The 18064-nt window shown below is 40.9% G+C and overlaps 1 protein-coding gene across 1 annotated transcript in view; it reads right to left on the reverse strand.

Moving 5' to 3' along the window:
- Positions 1-207: 207 nt before the first annotated feature.
- LOC134670818 (probable cytochrome P450 49a1) overlaps positions 208-18064 on the reverse strand; it is a 31798-nt gene continuing 13941 nt past the window's right edge. The window contains exons 3-12 of the mRNA XM_063528641.1: positions 13267-13432; positions 12220-12309; positions 10916-11032; positions 9080-9156; positions 6488-6683; positions 5653-5797; positions 4682-4845; positions 4170-4248; positions 3268-3471; positions 208-1856 (exon numbers count right to left, since the gene is read on the reverse strand). Coding sequence (XP_063384711.1) covers positions 1740-1856; positions 3268-3471; positions 4170-4248; positions 4682-4845; positions 5653-5797; positions 6488-6683; positions 9080-9156; positions 10916-11032; positions 12220-12309; positions 13267-13432 — 1355 coding nt within the window. The 3' untranslated portion in view covers positions 208-1739. The remainder of the gene's footprint in view (positions 1857-3267; positions 3472-4169; positions 4249-4681; positions 4846-5652; positions 5798-6487; positions 6684-9079; positions 9157-10915; positions 11033-12219; positions 12310-13266; positions 13433-18064) is intronic.

Here is an 18064-nt window from a genome sequence, read left to right on the forward strand (position 1 = left end):
ATTTTGCCGTGCTTTGTACAGTCACCTGCAATAATATGTTCCACAACAAAGGCCGCAAGAGTATATGAAACAATCTTATTTGTAAAGCCATAAGAGCGTGTCCCATATTTTTGCTGCCTTCGAAGAGTAACATATTATTGCAGGTGACTGTACCTACATAAAAAACAGAAGGATCGCTAAGATTTTGGAGGTATTAAAACAAAATGAAACCTTTAAAAAATTATATAATACAATAACATTATACAATACTGAATACGAAGTCTTTACAGATAATTATGTATTTATGTAGTTAATGAATACCTATATATTAAAATTAATTTACAGTTAGGTACATTTGCTGAGTAACTACAATTACCCTGAATATTACCGAATCATGTTCGTAAACACGTACGTTTAGAGTCATCCTTAACGTCAAAGATATGTTGACACTTTTGCACCTTAATACAAGGGAATAAGGTGCAAAAATGTAAACATATCTTTGACGTCAACTGTACAGCATTACGTTACATACTTATTTAAGGATTCACCAAACACATGCAATCATAAACAAACTTCATAAATGTAATAAATTCGTTAAAAATAATATTGAATTTAATAAACATAACAAAAGGTACGCTGCGCACTGAGAGAAAAATCATTAGTAAACTAAACCAGGAATTAAAAAACAGTTCTGTACTGGGGGAAAAAATGAATTTTAGTAATAATTATAGACGTTTCACTATTTCTGTAAAGTTTATTTATTTCTACAAACAGCTCAGTAATCCTAAATCTATTTTCAACAAACAGATAATAGAAATTGCAAGAACTAATAGAAATTACAAAAGTCAATTTTTTCCTATTAGTTAAATTGACTCTCCTTGTCCCCGGATTAAGTTTATTTTTGTAATTCTAAGTGTGATTTTGTTATCCTTTTCTCTCAGTGCGATCGCGCGAATAACATTTGATATTTGTATCAAAATTTCAAACGTAATCCTAATAAAATTTTATTGTTAATCTCGTAGATTAGCTAAACTGCGTTTTTAATCTTGTCCAGGGGCCCATTTCTCGAACGATATTAGACTAATATTATTAGTCCACCAACTCTCAAATCGTATGGGTTGCCATGGCAACACTAATAATATTAGACTATAGTATGAATTATCTCAGATGATTTTTTCGGGCTCGGGCCCTAATCCGTTAAACAAAAGCCTTTGTTTCTTTTAAGAGCGGTCTACATACAGCACGTGCCAAAGCAACCATGTCGTTTAAAAAGCAACAGTATCATGATAGTATTAAGGTTCAAATTCATGTGACAGTCTCACACACTCACATCTCCGAATCGGTTGTTCATGAATAATACCGTTTGAGAAATGGGCCCCTGGACTTTCCGAATATCGGCCCTGGATAATCACTCGGCTGGTATAGTCACGCCCACAGCAAGAGATTTCAAACTTCTTTGATACTCAAACATTAAAATTATTCACCACGATTACTCAATCGATAGCACAGAATAAATAATAGTACTAGGTACAGAAGACTCACTCTCTAACAAAACGCGTTTTTCACGATCAGCACAGATATGGCCGCTAGGTGGCGACAGCAAAATTGGGGTCGAACGGATGTACTATTAGCTACCTGTAGCAAAGCGACGAAATCGCGGAGTGAGCCACGCCTGTCGATAGTCAACTATTATAAACGGGCCGTTTTTAAATAGTTTTAAACTGACTATAATAAGCTAAGCGCTATGACCTAGCTACGCCCTAAATGGTTTCACGGTCAATAAGCTTGATCCGAATAGGTCCGTTCGGTGTGTACATGGGATGTATGTGGTAGTCTAGGGGCTCATGGTGGTATTCCATTTTGAACGCCTGCACCATCTGCGGAGAAAGAAAACTTTGAATTAATAATTGCAGACAAGTTCTAAACAACTTAAAAATACTAAGGCTGCTGTATTCTAAAACCAATACAATTGATTAATTTCGGCGCGTTCCCTCTCATCTCCGTCTCAGTGGATAGGCAAGGTATTGGTAAATTCACTTGTTTAAATAGACAGCCACATTTAAGCTTCTGTGATAATTTCTATACAATACAAAATGGATGCCTCGGCCCGGACTGGAGTCCTTCGAGGCACCCTTTGTACTTCACCTTACAAATCTTCATTTGGGCGAACCTCCAGCCGAGACAGAGGCGCCGTATATTACGAGTACAGTCTAAAGTATTTTAAAGGTCTCCACATGGCAACCCTGCCACGATCGACTGGGATAAAGTACCTAGTTGCCAAGACTGGATGGGCTATTGGCTGTTTTGGATGGAACCGAGTAAAAACAGTATTGCAGCGCCACATTACTGCCGACTGCCTTGCTGTCGCAAATGTCAAAATCGATGTTGCTGCCTGCATTTTTGGATACTGCAGGAAAAGTCAATAAGGTCATTATATCGAGACATTTGTGCCGGTTGTCTGAACCTTACCTTACAAATGACGGTATGTATCTCCAGTTCGGCGAACCTCCTGCCGAGACACATGCGCCGGCCGAAGCCGAACGGCAGCGACGCGAAGGCGCTGTGTTTGTCCAGCGGGGAGCGCTTGAGCCAGCGCTCTGGGTGGTATATTAGTCTACAGTATTTTAAAAGGCCTCCACATGGCGACCCTGCCTCGATCGATTGGGATTAAGTAGTTGCCAAGACTGGATCATGGGCTGTTTTTGGACGGACCCGAGTAAACCAAGACCAGCGCAACATTACTGCCGACTGCTTTACTGCCGCAAATGTCAAAATCGATGTTGCTGCCCGCATTTTGGATAGCAGCCGACTGCATTACTGCAGGAAAAGTCAATAAGGTCATTATATCGAGACATTTGTGTCGGTTGTCTGAACCTTACCTTACAAATGACGGTATGTATCTCCAGTTCGGCGAACCTCCTGCCGAGATACATGCGCCGGCCGAACCCGAACGGCAGCGACGCGAAGGCGCTGTGTTTGTCCAGCGGGGAGCGCTTGAGCCAGCGCTCTAGGCGGTATATTAGTCAAAAGTATTTTAAAAGGCGTCCACATGGCGACCCTGCCACGATCGACTGGGATTAAGTAGTTGCCAAGACTGGATCATGAGCTGTTTTGGACGGACCCGAGTAAACCAAGACCAGCGCAACATTACTGCCGACTGCCTTGCTGCTGCAAATGTTAAAATCGATGTTGCTGCCCGCATTTTGGATAGCAGCCGACTGCATTACTGCAGGAAAAGTCAATAAGGTCATTATATCGAGACATTTGTGTCGGTTGTCTGAACCTTACCTTACAAATGACGGTATGTATCTCCAGTTCGGCGAACCTCCTGCCGAGACACATGCGCCGGCCGAAGCCGAACGGCAGCGACGCGAAGGCGCTGTGTTTGTCCAGCGGGGAACGCTTGAGCCAGCGCTCGGGGCGGAACTCAGCGGCGTTGGTGAAGTTCTCCTCGCTGTTGCCCATTACGTAGTGTTGGAAGATCACTTGAGTCTGGAATAATTAATTATTATCATTTAACTTTCTTAAGATGGCCGATGGGGTCGAAAACTGCTCGAGTGGAGACCACGGACTAGCAAGCGCAACGTAGGACGTCCACCCACTAGATGGACAGACGACCTTGTTAAGGTCGCCGGAAGACGCTGGATGCGGGTCGCTTCCAACCGGCACGTACAGAGGTCCAAGGGGGAGGCCTATGTTCAGCAATGGACGTCTCATGGCTGAGATGATGATGATGATGATTTAACTTACTCCAACTAAGCTAACCTAATCTAAACCTAACTCTATAAGGTACAGTCGTCATTAGATTTATCGGAGCGGTCAATGCGTTTACAAATATATGAACACGCCTCTATTGTGTTATATATTATGTTACTTTATTCATTGGCGCGACAGTATCTCGCAACGAGATAGACTACCCGTCTCTCTTTTATTTTATAGTATAGTTAGAAAAAGACGAGTAGTCTATCTCGCCACGAGATAATGTCGTGCCTATCATGTGCTAGGCCTACAGTAGAGTCGGACCAAAAAAAGTCTGCAGCGGACTTGATAGCCCACGCAGTGCAATTGTCATTTATACGTCATAATTTCATAGAAGTTTAAAATAACACTTTCACTGCGTGGGTTATTAAATCCGCTGCAGACTATTCTTGGTCTGATTCTAGTAGTCGAAGTAAAGTACGTATACACACCCCTTTAGGAATATTGTACCCGCAGATAACTGTGTCTTTAGTCAGTTGTCGACCGTTCCCGATGACTACTGGATACATTCTGAAAATAAAAGTCCCTGAAAAAGTTACAACGGACACAAAAAGTCAAAACCATCATTGTAGTAGAAGATTTAACTGAAGTAGAAAGCACCGTTTATTAGGCGATACCTAACTTTGACAACACAGCCACCAGTACCACAAGCTCGTCAGCGCCATATACATCAGCTGTGTTCGTGGTTGCAACAATTAGCTCTCTATACTATGCTCGAAACATAAACCTTTTTACCGCCGCACACTAAAATATACCTAAGACATACAAATTCGGGCTCTTTTCGCCGCGGTCTCGTAAATAAGACAAGACTTCGTGTAATTTTGTACCGCCGGCGACACGAGCATGTTCAATGTAAAATTCTATGGCGGTTAAAAGGCATAGTATTAAGTACTTATAAAGTACTTATAATAATTCACTTTGGTCACTTTCGTAAAGCGCTTACCGTAATACTTCCTTAACGCATGCTTTAAGGTACGGCATCTGATTGATGTCTCCAGGCCTCAGGTCCCTTCCCTGCAGCGCTTGTGAGACCTCATTGTAGATTTTCTCTTGTACATGCGGCCTGAGCGACAGTTGGTAGAGAGTTGAGGCCACGGCGTTTGAGGTCTGAAATGTTATTACAATGCTTAGACATAAACTAAATGTGGAATAATTTACTTGGAACTTCGGTAGCAAAATAAGTGTAACACTGTTATGGTAGATGTATCCATAGATTTATAAGGCATAGATTCCTAGTCCGTACACCCCCAGATGTATCTATGTAAGCACGTTAGCAGACATTGCGAAATTGCTATGCTATTTTTTTAAGGCATTATAAAGGCGTCCCCTATAACGTTTGATTTAATTGATAATAGTATGTCGAAAAAGTTTTATCGGCGACAGTAGAATAAAATAATTATATTCATTCCTCTTTTTTGGGATTATAGAACTAGCATAAGAAGAAAGACATTATAAATTTATCTACCTTCGCTCCACTGTCATGACAAACGACTCCTGAACAGACTTAAGTTTATGATCATTTATTTATATGTAAAGCCTGCCCAGTAATATATGATTATTGTCAAGAGGGCGCTGTTATTCCCATTGTATAGTGAGAATTCAGTATAGTATAAAAAAAATATTATTCCAGTGAAATTCCGCAACATGGCGCGTGATCATATGTCAGGCTTTATAATTTTATTGCGTATGGTTAAATTCGCGCTTGTCTTTCATATCAAAACCCCATTATATTCCCCTCCCTCCCCCCCCCAACCCCATTACACTTTTCTTCCTATAAAAATATGGCTGGCTCCCATCAAATGTATGATGATTTTATATTCATACGAGTATTTTATACCGAACAACATCATGCTCGGAGAGTATGATGTTGTTTGGTAGTTTGCTTGTAAGGTAGAGTTTAAGTAGGTATATTACCGTATCTATCCCCACTAGGAACATGTCCAAGGCTGCCACAGCAGCCACCCTGGTGCCGGCGGCAGCCACCAAGTCCTGCAGCAGAGACTTGTTTGAACAGGCCTTGCTCTCCTCCAGCGCTCTCTCCACGTGGCTTAGAGTTACACTGAAAATAATGATTGAATTAAACCATAGTCAGTACCCCAGTTTAATCCAGAGGCCTTTAAAGTTCTTGTTCTGAGGGTTCCTCCGCTTCCTTTTTATATCTTCTTATTCTTATTCTTATATCTCTCTAATAGCTTTAAACGAGCAATTCTTGTTTATTTATTTATATATTTCGGGGATCTCGAGCCTTTTGGCTTTAACGATTTCGATGAAATTTGCTTGAAATTTGGCTTTTCGGAGGCGATAAATCGATCTAGCTAGGTCTTCTCTCTGGGAAAACGCGCATATTTGAGTTTTTATGTACAAGCAAAGCTCGGTCTCCCATATATTGCAAAGTTATAGAAAATTTGCCTCTTTTCGCGGAAAGCTGACCTCTTGGAGAACGCCCGTCTATTCCACAAGAATTTTAAAAGGCTTTAAGGAAGACTCACATAACACATTAGACAGAGCCGTGTCCGAACCGGAGCTTACGGCGCTTACTTTTCTATGACATGACATGACAGGCGATCACGTGATGCTTTCCATAGAAAGCGATGCGCCGGAACCTCCGGCCCGGACACGACCCGGTCTAACGTGAGTCATCCTTTAAACAAAATGACCATCAGGAACTTCAAGGACATCCGTCCGTCCGTCCGTGCGTCCATCCGTCCGTCCGTCAATGAGGCACTAGCTTCCTTTCTAGCCAGCTTACCTGAGGATAGTATCAAGAGCGTTAACGTATTGCTTGAACATGCGAGTGTTCCATAATCGCCACCAGGGCGCCTTGAGTTCTAATTGTCCAACGCAGAGGAAGAATGTGTTGACAGCGTCGATGATGCGTTGGCTTTCTGAGCCGGAGGGCGCGTGGAAGCAGCCTAGGCGAGTGTCCAGGGCTATTAGGCCGAGCGCTGGAAAAAGGAGATTATTCATTATGCTTTCAAGTAAGCTAAAAGTTCAAAGTAATAGTATCTTAACCCTTAAATGCATAGGGTTGCCAAATGTCTACAAACCATTAGACCGCTCACAGTTTTAAAATAAAAAGGCTTACGTTCTTGAACGCACCTTTATACCAAACGTCAAGTAATAGGGGGATGATTTAAGGGTTAAATTTACGCAATATTTTTAATTTATAAAAATTACATTCGTTTTAAGACGAAAAGTCGGCAAACTTGGAAGAATCCATAAGTAGATAATTTTTAGTATGTGATTTTTAACGGTTTTTTCGGGGTATGTAATTATTTAATATTTAAAAACTTTATCATAGGTATATCACAAATAGTGTACCTTTCTAATGGTAGTAAGAAATTTCTTTTATATGTTACTGAAAATGACATATTTACATAAATATGATTTAGCTAATTCAACTTCTAACACTGATTTCGCAGTGAAAATCGAAGTTATATATTTTTTTAGTATCTCCTTGGATATCACGGGCCTATAATCCCGGTTTTTTGATAGGCTTGCGTGGGGACACAGATCCAACACGTAGAGGCCCGTTGGAGAGCTTTAATGTCATGTAGAACGCCTGCTGGAACCCGTTCACAGGTGCAACAATAGACACCCATGAACCGGTCTCAGCAGGCATTGGGACTATTGTAGCAAAAGTGAATAGTATACCGGTCTATGGATTGAAGTTTGGGTGGACAATGAGACTGGGCTATTGTAAAGAGTTCGGACACCTGCCATAACAATGCTAACACACGTTATCGAGGCAGGTGGTGACTTGCCGCTGACTAGATGGGCCCCTGAAACTGCCGTCGTGAAGACGACCAGGGACAACATCGGTGTGAGCGGCTCAGGGGTGTCGAGAGGTGTGCGCCGCTTTCTACCCAGTGGCTGTTACCAGCCACTGCGCCAACTCGCGTCTTATGCATCTTTCACTTCCACCCCTGGAGCATATAGCTCTAGCGACTCCTCTCTGGACAGCCAATTAAGGCAAGCCAGAGCTGAGAGTCCTGCGGGTCCCCTTGGGGTCCACTCCGACCGACGAAGACACGCCGGAGACGGAGACCCTGACCGACTCTCGGGAGCACTCGGGTCCGTGGGGTCGTTACTCCCCAACAGCTCGCCACAAGCTGCCCTGCGGGCTTATTATTATTATTATTATTTGTATCCTTGGATATCACGGGCCTATGATCCCGGTTTTTTGATAGGCTTGCGTGGGGACACAGATCCAACACGTAGAGGCCCCTTGGAGAGCTTTTATGTCATGTAGAACGCCTGCTGAAACCCGTTCACAGGTGCAACAATAAACACCCATGAACCGGTCTCAGCAGGCATTGGGACTATTGTAGAAAAAGAGAACAGTATACCGGTCTATGGATTGAAGCTTGGGTGGACTATGAGACTGGGTTATTACAAAGACGTACGGACACCTGCCATAACAATGTTTTCACAAGTTATCGAGGCAGGCGGTGACTTGCCGCTGACTAGATGGGCCCCTGAAACTGCCGTCGCAAAGACGACCAGGGGCAACATCGGTGTGAGCGGCTCAGGGGTGTCGAGAGGTGTGCGCCGCTTTCTACCCAGTGGCTGTTACCAGCCACTGTGCCAACTCGCGTCTTATGCATCTTTCACTTCCACCCCTGGAGCATATAGCTCTAGCGACTCCTCTCTGGACGGCCAATGAAGGCAAGCCAGAGCTGAGAGTCCTGCGGGTCTCCTTGGGGTCCACTCCGACCGAGGAAGACACGCCGGAGACGGAGACCCTGACCGACTCTCGGGAGCACTCGGGTCCGTGGGGTCGTTACCTCCCAACAGCTCGCCACAAGCTGCCCTGCGGGCTTATTATTATTATTATTGTGTAAGCAGGCAGGCAGTTGTGACAACTGATATTGCCTGTATCCAGTAATCATTAATAGTTATCGTAGGTGTCGTAGTTATTTTTCCTAGAATCGGCAAACAATTATGTGATACATATATTTATAAATTTCGGGCAAAAAGAAAAAATCATGCATTTAAGGGTTAAGTAACCTTCCACCAGAGTAGCGCTTACCATCAATAATATTTAAAATCTGAATTTGACAGCAAAACACGACCTTTTAGTTTTTATGTTATTGTCGGTCCGACGCTGACGGGGGGCTCCGACATGGTTAAACTTATCGGAAGCGCCTTTCCGATATCGGATATCGGAAGGTGCTTATGACAAAAACAGCTGCAGGAGTCCGACTTTTTTGCGTTATTGATCATTTTTTTGTTTCATTATTTTACTTCCTTCCGACATCATAATATATATCGGATCGGACAATGTGAAAACACTCTAATAAGGGACTAAATAAAATACAATGGAATGTTAGCTACTTACACTCTAACGACCACTTGTGAACTTCATTTAAAAAGTCCTCTGACGTTTCATTGTCCTCTTTTCTGATTTCGCGCAATCTGGAAATAAACAGGTATATTTGATAGTAATCATCCAAAACCTCATTTGGGGTCATCCATTAATTACGTCACACGAATTTCTAGGTTTTTTAACCCCTCCCCCCCCTCCTTGTCACACTTGGTCACATTTGGCAAACCCCTCCCCCCTAGTGTGACGTCACATTTTTTCTAAAAATCGCCAAATCGAATTAAGTAAGTATCTAAGTATTATTAATATTTTATCAAAATATTTTGGACGATATAAATATTAGTAATTTTATTAACCTAAAACTGCTTAGGAAAGAAAATTAAACGAATAAAAACAATTATCGTTTTAAAAAATTGTTATTTAAATGTACAGCGAATAAAATAATTTAAATAAATTTTCGGTTACTGATGAAGTTAAAGTGACGTCACAAAGTTTGTGCCTCCCCCCTCCCCCATGTCACAATATGTCACATTTTCTTGACCCCCTCCCTCCCCCTAAACGTGTGACGTAATTAATGGATGACCCCTTTGAAAAATGTAACACTAAAGGTCGGTTGCACCAAACCGTCTGTCATAGTTAAGATCTAGCGGTCTAGGCAGTCTAGGCGGATTTCGCGCCGCACCTCATGGCTCTACATCACGATGGGCCAGCGCCGGCCACTCCAAGGCAGGGCTGCCAGATCGTAGAATTGGCTACGAAATTCGTATAATCGAATTTTATTCGTATCCATTACGTATAGTTGGTCAGTCGGTACAATTGGATACGAAAAAAACACCGATGTCAAACTACTGATATGCTTTAAAAAACAGTGTGCCAATACTGTTTATGCGATTGAATGGAACGGCAACTACTTAAATACACGTCAACGTGGGCTATAACCGCGAAATTTTTAGTTCGCAAATTGCGGGCATCGATCCTGTCACTCTTATTACGCCTTTTTTGGAGTAAAATAGAAAGATCCGTGCAATTTTGGGCTTACCGCGAAAACCGAAATTCGCCAGCTTTTAAAATATCGATTTAAAATTAATCGTTATTTTTATTTAATTTTGTACTCGTATAATGCAATCGAATTTCGTATAATTGCAGGCACTGGATCGTATAATCAAGATTTATGTACTGGCAGCCCTGCTCCAAGGGACGCAGCCATGCGGTAGAATGAGATAGCAATATCACTTGCTCCCTCTAACGCATAAATGCGTCCCTTGGAGTGGCCGGCGTTGGCCCATCGTGTAGAGGAGCCATCAGCCGTGCCGCGTGGAGTAGCGGTGCCACGCCGCTACATGGGTTCTTCGTCGCTAAATTTTATTGGATGGGACGTTTCATAGTTCTCTGCTGAGTGACGTTGATCAGTCCGTCATCTGTTATTGGTGGAACTGGCTCTAAATACAATAACTCCAGGGAAAGCCGACCTATATATGCACGTCATGTCTACAATGGGTGGTCCAGTGGACGTGGTCCGCTTGCATGCAGAGACTTCGTTTTCCGACAGACCATGTTAGAAAAGTAGGTACAGTCGCCATATTGGAGTGGCCGAAGTATTCACAATATCTTAACACACACTCTAACGCCCTGACAACTGTGACGTGTTCAGATATAATAGCGCTAAGGCCCACAGATTACCAGTTTGCCGGACAATATCTGCTTGTCAGTTGTTCGGAGCTGTCAAATTTCGCTCTTAACTGACAGGCCGATGTCGTCCGGCAGACTGATAATTAATGGGCTCCATTAGCCGCTCCGATATATCTGATACCGACTGTACTTACGTGTAGGAAGGAAGTTAGGTATGTTTACCGGTTTATAAAGGAGTCCGCAACTTCACTAACGGCCACCGTATACTGTGCGGCAGCACTGGTGCTCAGTGCAACACGGGAGACCTTCGTACGGAACGCGGACCATGAATCGCCGTGCCTGTAATCATACCAACAGCATAAATTGATTTCTTCTAATATTTCCCTCAAGGGTTAGTTCTAAAAAGTAGAATATGTCTATCCCTTATAGCAGGGCTCTCCAAACTCCGGCCCGCGGGCCAAAACCGGCCTGCGGGCCAAATCCGGCCCGAGACGCGTTCCAATCCGGCCCGCCGACACCCAAAGCGTCCGACCCGCGGGAGCCAGGCTCCAGGGGTTCCGCCCTAACAGCGGCAATTACTATGGAGTGGCCAAAAATTATAGCAGTTGCCTAGTTTGAATTTGCGAATGAGGAAGGGAAAAAGGTTTCAACAATAGATCTATGTAGAGGCAGGCAGATGTGAGAGAGAGATACATTGGTCTATTTAGAAATTATTCATATTTGGTAAAAATAAGATTCTACAGTTTTTACGCATCCGAACCCGATGAAATCGGGAGCCCAATTCGACATGTACAACTATCAGATTTTGCATCCACGTCAAACCAACAGGTGATTCTATGAAGTGTTGATTTTATCAATGGTGGATAATATCATTTGGCACAACCAAGGGCCAAATTCGACACGTACAACTGTCAGATTTCGCATCCACGTCAAATCAACAGTTGATTTCATTGCTACTCAGTGTTGATTCCATCAACGGTGGATAATATCATTTGGTACAATCAAAACTCAACTCTAAACTAAGGGTGGTTCGGTTTGGTTTGCTTGTCACCCTAACTGTGGATTGTTAATGTCAAATTTTGACATTGTACGTATTCGAGAACTTATGATTTTTCCCACATCAACGGGAGATCAACACGATACGTCAAACGTCGGTTGTCGAATAGGGGTCTAAAACTCAACTCTAAACTCGGGGTGCTTCCGTTTGTTTTGGTTGCCACCTAACTGTGGATGGCTAATCTCAAATTTTGACATTGTACTTACGATTGTACGTATTCGATAACTTATGATTTTTCCCACATCAACGAGAGAGTCGGGAGATCAACACGATACGTTTAATTAAACGTCGCTTGTCGAATAGGGATCCAGATGCCTGCGTTTTTTTTATGAGCAAATTCGATGAAGACGGTCAGCTAGATATAAAGTTGTATAAAGAGCAGCGGATCACATTGTAATGGATTTTCCCAAGAAAGTAACCAGTTTTTATTTCCTTTCAGTATGAGTACCTAGGTACCTTTTTTACTTACACGGCAATGACTCCTGCGCAATTTTCTTCGGCGCCAAAGAAGTCTTTTCTCAAAACGTGCTTGTAGTAATTCAACGAAGGCATTGATGGTCTGAGAAATTACAAAAAAAAATAAAAGAAAAAAAAACTGGACGAGTGCGAGTCGAGTTTACGAGTAGAAGGTATGTGTTGTTATAGCGGCAACAGAAATACATCATCTGTGAAAATTTCAAGTTTAGCTTGATAGCTAACCGTGATCGGTTCATGAGATACAGCCTGGCGACAGACAGACGGACAGTGGAGTCTAAATAATAGGGTCCCATTTTTACCCTTTGGGTAATACGGAACCCTAAAAAACAACTTTCTTTTGGAAGAAAGCAGTAGGTACAAGTTCATACAAAAACACCCCATTGATTATTTTGCTGTACGCAAAAAGAGAGGTGTTACATGTTTGACGCCATTGTCTGTCTGTATGCCTCTCTGTCTGTAGCACCTCCAACGGATGGATCGAATTGAATGCGGTTTTTTTTACGTGAAAGCGAATTTACTTGCGGTAGTTCTTAGCTATGTTTGATAGAAATCGATCCAGCAGTTTGAAAAGTACGTATCAGCTATTTATCCCTCATTTATCCAGAATAATGTATTAATTAGTTATTTATTATATTTTTTACAGTACATAAGGAGCTACTTTATCGCACTAGTGCGATAATTAGCACATTACGCAACTATGTATAATATGTATGTCGAAAATTCAAAGGGCCATATATGTACTGTAAAACATTGTACAGTCGCCATCAGATATATCTGAGCGGCCTAAGTGCTCACAAATACCTGAACACGCCTCTATTATCAAGGTGCTAGGAAAGTGCAAGGAGTACGTGTTCAGATATTTTAAGCGCCTCGGCCGCTCCGATATATCTGATGGCGACTGTGCGATACATGTGCAAACAGGTAATTCGCAACTCGTGTCGATTTGAAACACTCCCTTCGGTCTAGTTTTAATTTATCACCACTCGTTGCGAATTTCCTATTTTTCGCACTTGTATCGTGACGTACTATTTCCACCTACCTGTGAGGAGCCCCGTCTTCAGATCTAAACACCCTTTCCACTTCCCCCGCGTCAAAAACGAACAGCATATCCGGACGGCCGAGAAGACCTGCCATCTTGACGCACTTCCCGTACTGCTCTCGGAGAGAGAGGCACACTTTGTCCACGTGTTCCACTGAATAGTTACCTGAAAAAGACAAACAACCGAATTGATAACCTCCTCCTTTAAGTATTGAAAATATATGGTATGTCCTTAAACTACGTCCAGGACCCGGGTATGTCCTTAAACCACGTCCAAGACCACCGGTGCCTTTGTTCTCCGTCTGCCTAAAACGGATTGTGCCTATGTAGCTCTCAAGTCTAAATCGCACATGACATAAAACGTCAAGTTCCTAATTATCAACATGCCATTATAGCTTTTGTACTATAAAGTGTCTTAAGACTAAATGGCTGTTAAGCTACATCGCATTACGACTAACACGCATTAGGACAACAGCGGTATTATTACTATGCCACTTAACGATTTAGGTAAGTGCTCGAAACAGGCAGTCCACTATATAGACAAACAGCAGAAATGACCTATCGCCCCTGAAAGTTGAAGTTTAGGCAAAACGCGAGTATGTCACTTAGAGAACTAGGCACGAGCTCTAAACAGCCGGTCCACTATACAGACAAACAGCGAAACGGCCAGCAAGCTAGATAGTCTTTATGCCCCTAAAGATTGAAGTTTAGGCATAACGCGACATAGGCACTATCCGCAATTAGTTCTCTTTTGCAGCGCAATTCGGGCAACCAATGTCACTTTTACGTTAGATAGAGTAAGATATCTATTAGATGTGAATTGGCTCTCTAAGTCCTATCCTGTGGAAATCGTTCAAGAGTATCTCCAGAATCGCGCAAATGTCAAATTTGACAGGTTAGATCTTACACATATCGTTATCGTATCTTGATGATGTCTAAAAGATATCTAATAGATGTCTATTTCAAAATTCGGGCCCTAAAATAACCGACTTGATGTCACATTAATCTCAAAACTTTTTTGTAGATAGTAGAGAACCTGCATTGCGAGACTTGCATTTTTTTGTATTATTATTAAATTAATTTTGATAAAAGTAGGCTGTATACATGAATAAATAATATGACTTTTACTCACGTATGGTAACATGATATATTAGCTGAAACTAGTTTGTAGAAAGTCACCGACTGTCCCGTAACAGATAACTTAATGATGATCGAATGATCGCTATGATCTACTCAATCATATCCAGTGATATGTGATTTATATGATATGTTGATATGTTGACGTTTGTGATACTATGATACATGCTATAATTAAATGAAACTTATTAATTTGCCAGTATAATAAATGAATAATAAATAAATAAATTTAACTCGCACTGTTAAGGTACGGGATACTTACCTAATATAAAATAAGTTAAGTTAATGTGTACATATATATTATGTTTCTAGTTTTAAGGACAATAATATTGTGTGCCCTTACAGGGTGTCATGTACCTACCATTTTATATACTTGTAACACCTTATGTATTATGAACATGACTACAGTGAAATAAAGAATAAAGAATATACAGCGTGATCGCTATGATCTACTCAATCATATCCAGTAATTTGTGATTTATATACGTTGACTTTATCTTCCGAACAAAAGTGATGCCTTAATTTTTTATGGCATGAAAATAGAAAACATAAAATTTTCAAACCAATTCATTTCCTATACCTAAATCAACTTTGTAGTCAGTTGACATCTGTCGAATAGTAAAGATGTTTTTTTACGCTAAGCGTGATCGACAATTTTATCTTTTATCTTAAAACAAGCAATTCTTGTAAACATCATTATCATCATCATCATCATCTCAGCCATAGGACGTCCACTGCTGAACATAGGCCTCCCCCTTGGACCTCCATTCGTACCGGTTGGAAGCGACCCGCATCCAGCGTCTTCCGGTGGCCTTAACAAGGTCGTCCGTCCATCTTGTGGGTGGACGTCCTACGCTGCGCTTGCTAGTCCGTGGTCTCCACTCGAGCACTTTTCGACCCCATCGGCCATCTTCTCTGCGCGCAATGTGGCCTGCCCAAGTGCCCATTGCCACTTCAGCTTGCTAATCCGGTGGGCGGTGGGTGGGTGGGTTTCGGTGACTTTAGTTCGTCTACGGATCTCCTCATTTCTGATTCGATCACGCAGAGAAACTCCGAGCATAGCCCTCTCCATAGCTTGTTGAGCGACTTTGAATTTTGAGATGAGGCCGATAGTGAAAGACCACGTTTCGGAGCCGTATGTCATCACAATTAGTAAACATAATTAAGTACATGTATTTCGGGGATCACAGAAACGGCTCTAACGATTTCGGGGGCGAAAAGTCGATCTATATAGCTACAGGTCTTGTCTCTGGGAAAACACATTTTTGATTTTGAGTTTTTGTATGTTTTCCAAGCAAAGCTCGCTCAGACTCCTAGATATTATAATATAAATAGCAGTTATATTATAACACAGTCCTTATTCTATTAATAAATATCAGTTAATTTCAACCATCAATATTAATGTGGTATTTTACTCGCGCATGCGCGAAAGTGAGAGTACGCTGCGCAGATTACTGTTAGATACGGACTAGATGATTGAATTGATTGGTTATTACGATAATTCTAACAATTTCACTTATTCAATACGTCACGAAACAGTGGACCCTGTAAGATGGGCGAAATTTACTTTAGACAATGTTTGAAAATATAATTACTATTTTTTCAATTTATTTGATAAGCAATCTTATTTCTTAAGATTGGATATTCGCTAAACGCTATAAATCACTTCTACAATAATGTGCTTTTGGAAATTATTCGGTAGAAAAGCCTAAATGATGCCACCGGTGACTGAATATAAGTTGAATAAAACCGGCTTTGAGTAAGTAGGTACTTAGTAGGTACTTAAACAGAAGATAATGTGGGGACAGAACATTAAAAATCTATCTAAAAGCTATTAACTTTGACGCAATACAGGCAATCTAAACCACATTTCTCTATAAATTACTTTACCAGCTAGGTAATAAAATGGAAAACATTACCATGATGACTTTATTTCATTGTTGCATAGAAAATTTACGTCATCCGAAGGGCCCTTGTCTGTGCCAAGATACCGGCGGTCCTAAAGCCCAACGGTCTGGCCAGGGTCGATGGCAAGAGGACTGATAGAATGACGCTGGTGCCTTGGAGTATGGGCCGGTCATTTGTCTGGAACGCTACGTGCGTAGATACCATGACGCCCCCATATTTTAGGCACCAATTGCATTCGTTTCATAAACCACCACATGTATTTTAACGCCTTTCATTATAAAGCAGTATATGTACTACAATTTTAGGTAACGATATGCAACTGAAAATAAATAAAATAGAAATTTATCGTCATTTTTTATATCGAGCTATCTTTAAACTTTTAAGGTTTTGGTTGAATTCTGCTCTTGCAAATATAATTCTAGTTTCTGTGTGATTTTTTAAGGCATTTGCCCCGAAATATAACGTGTAAAAATTCAATAAAATATTTCAAATAAAAATTACAATTTTTTTTTCAGACAACTAGTGGCCCATATATTACACCTTAGTGTGGCCTTACACCTTAGTGGCCATATAATATACCTTAAAACTAGCATACATATAGAAGTAGAGTCTGTGCGGAAAGAGAAGAGTCGTGGCAGAAACGGCAACTAACATTTTAAATTTTATATGGCAATCAAACCTTTGACACCTGTCTTGTAAAAACTAAACAAACTTCTGTCAATGTATATTTTTATTAACAAAAATCGCAAGTTTTATATATAAAATATTTTCAAAACACGATAAAACCTTACATAAAACCACAAGGAAAATTATATTTAACATTGTTCGGTTTTGTCAGCGGGAAGAAAACGGCTAAAAGCCGACTATCGACTTACAAAAAGTCGCGGAACGTGTTTCCGCTATTCGCGGGTATTGATGTTGTATTTAATATTAAATAATTACCTATTTAATAAGCCCCCTAAGTAACTTGTCTCCGGTACATAATCGGCAAGGATATTAATTCAAAATATATTAATTTTCATAAATATGCAGGTCATTCATGATCTTTAAAATAACTGACAAATAGTCTTGATACTTGCCATTTTATGCATATTTATATGTAATTTCTTTTTCAGGATTGTGTAAATGTACCTACGGTATCTCGAATAAAAGACCGCTAAGTAGGTGATATGCAAGAATTCTTAATCTACGTGCCGGATTCAAGCACATCCAGTTCAGATGAAGATAGTTCCACGAGTGTCCCTGGTTGTTTTGAAGCTAGCTCAAACATAAGTGACATTGAATACATATTTTAATTCAGACTTCGATTACAAAGAATGAAACTTTTTCTAATAAAATATTTCTTTATTTGTAAGTTCGTTTACTAGGTTCTGAATAAAACTTTTTCTAATAAAATATTTCTTTATTTGTAGGTTCTGTTAGTTACGAAATTATATTTCATATTTAGCAGTGACTTTTCGGCGAAGTAAAATATCGTGAGATGAGAGAACCGGACATATCCCAATAAGGCCTACCTACGTATGTACTATTTTTATTCATATTCATATTTATTATAAATAATGTACACATACATTACAAGTCAAGTTTACAATGGGTGAAATATATCCCAGATAAAATTACAGTTCTATTGCCCAATTTCTATCCGATCTGCCCGGTTTTAATAACTGTCGGACTGCATAGATTAGGCAGTACATAAATGAGACTCTATCTTGTTTGGTGCTAAAATTACAGTTGTATTAGGCAGATTCTTAAC

The sequence above is a fragment of the Cydia fagiglandana genome, chromosome 14, assembly GCF_963556715.1.
Source record: "Cydia fagiglandana chromosome 14, ilCydFagi1.1, whole genome shotgun sequence".
NCBI classification, from domain to species: Eukaryota; Metazoa; Arthropoda; class Insecta; order Lepidoptera; family Tortricidae; genus Cydia; species Cydia fagiglandana.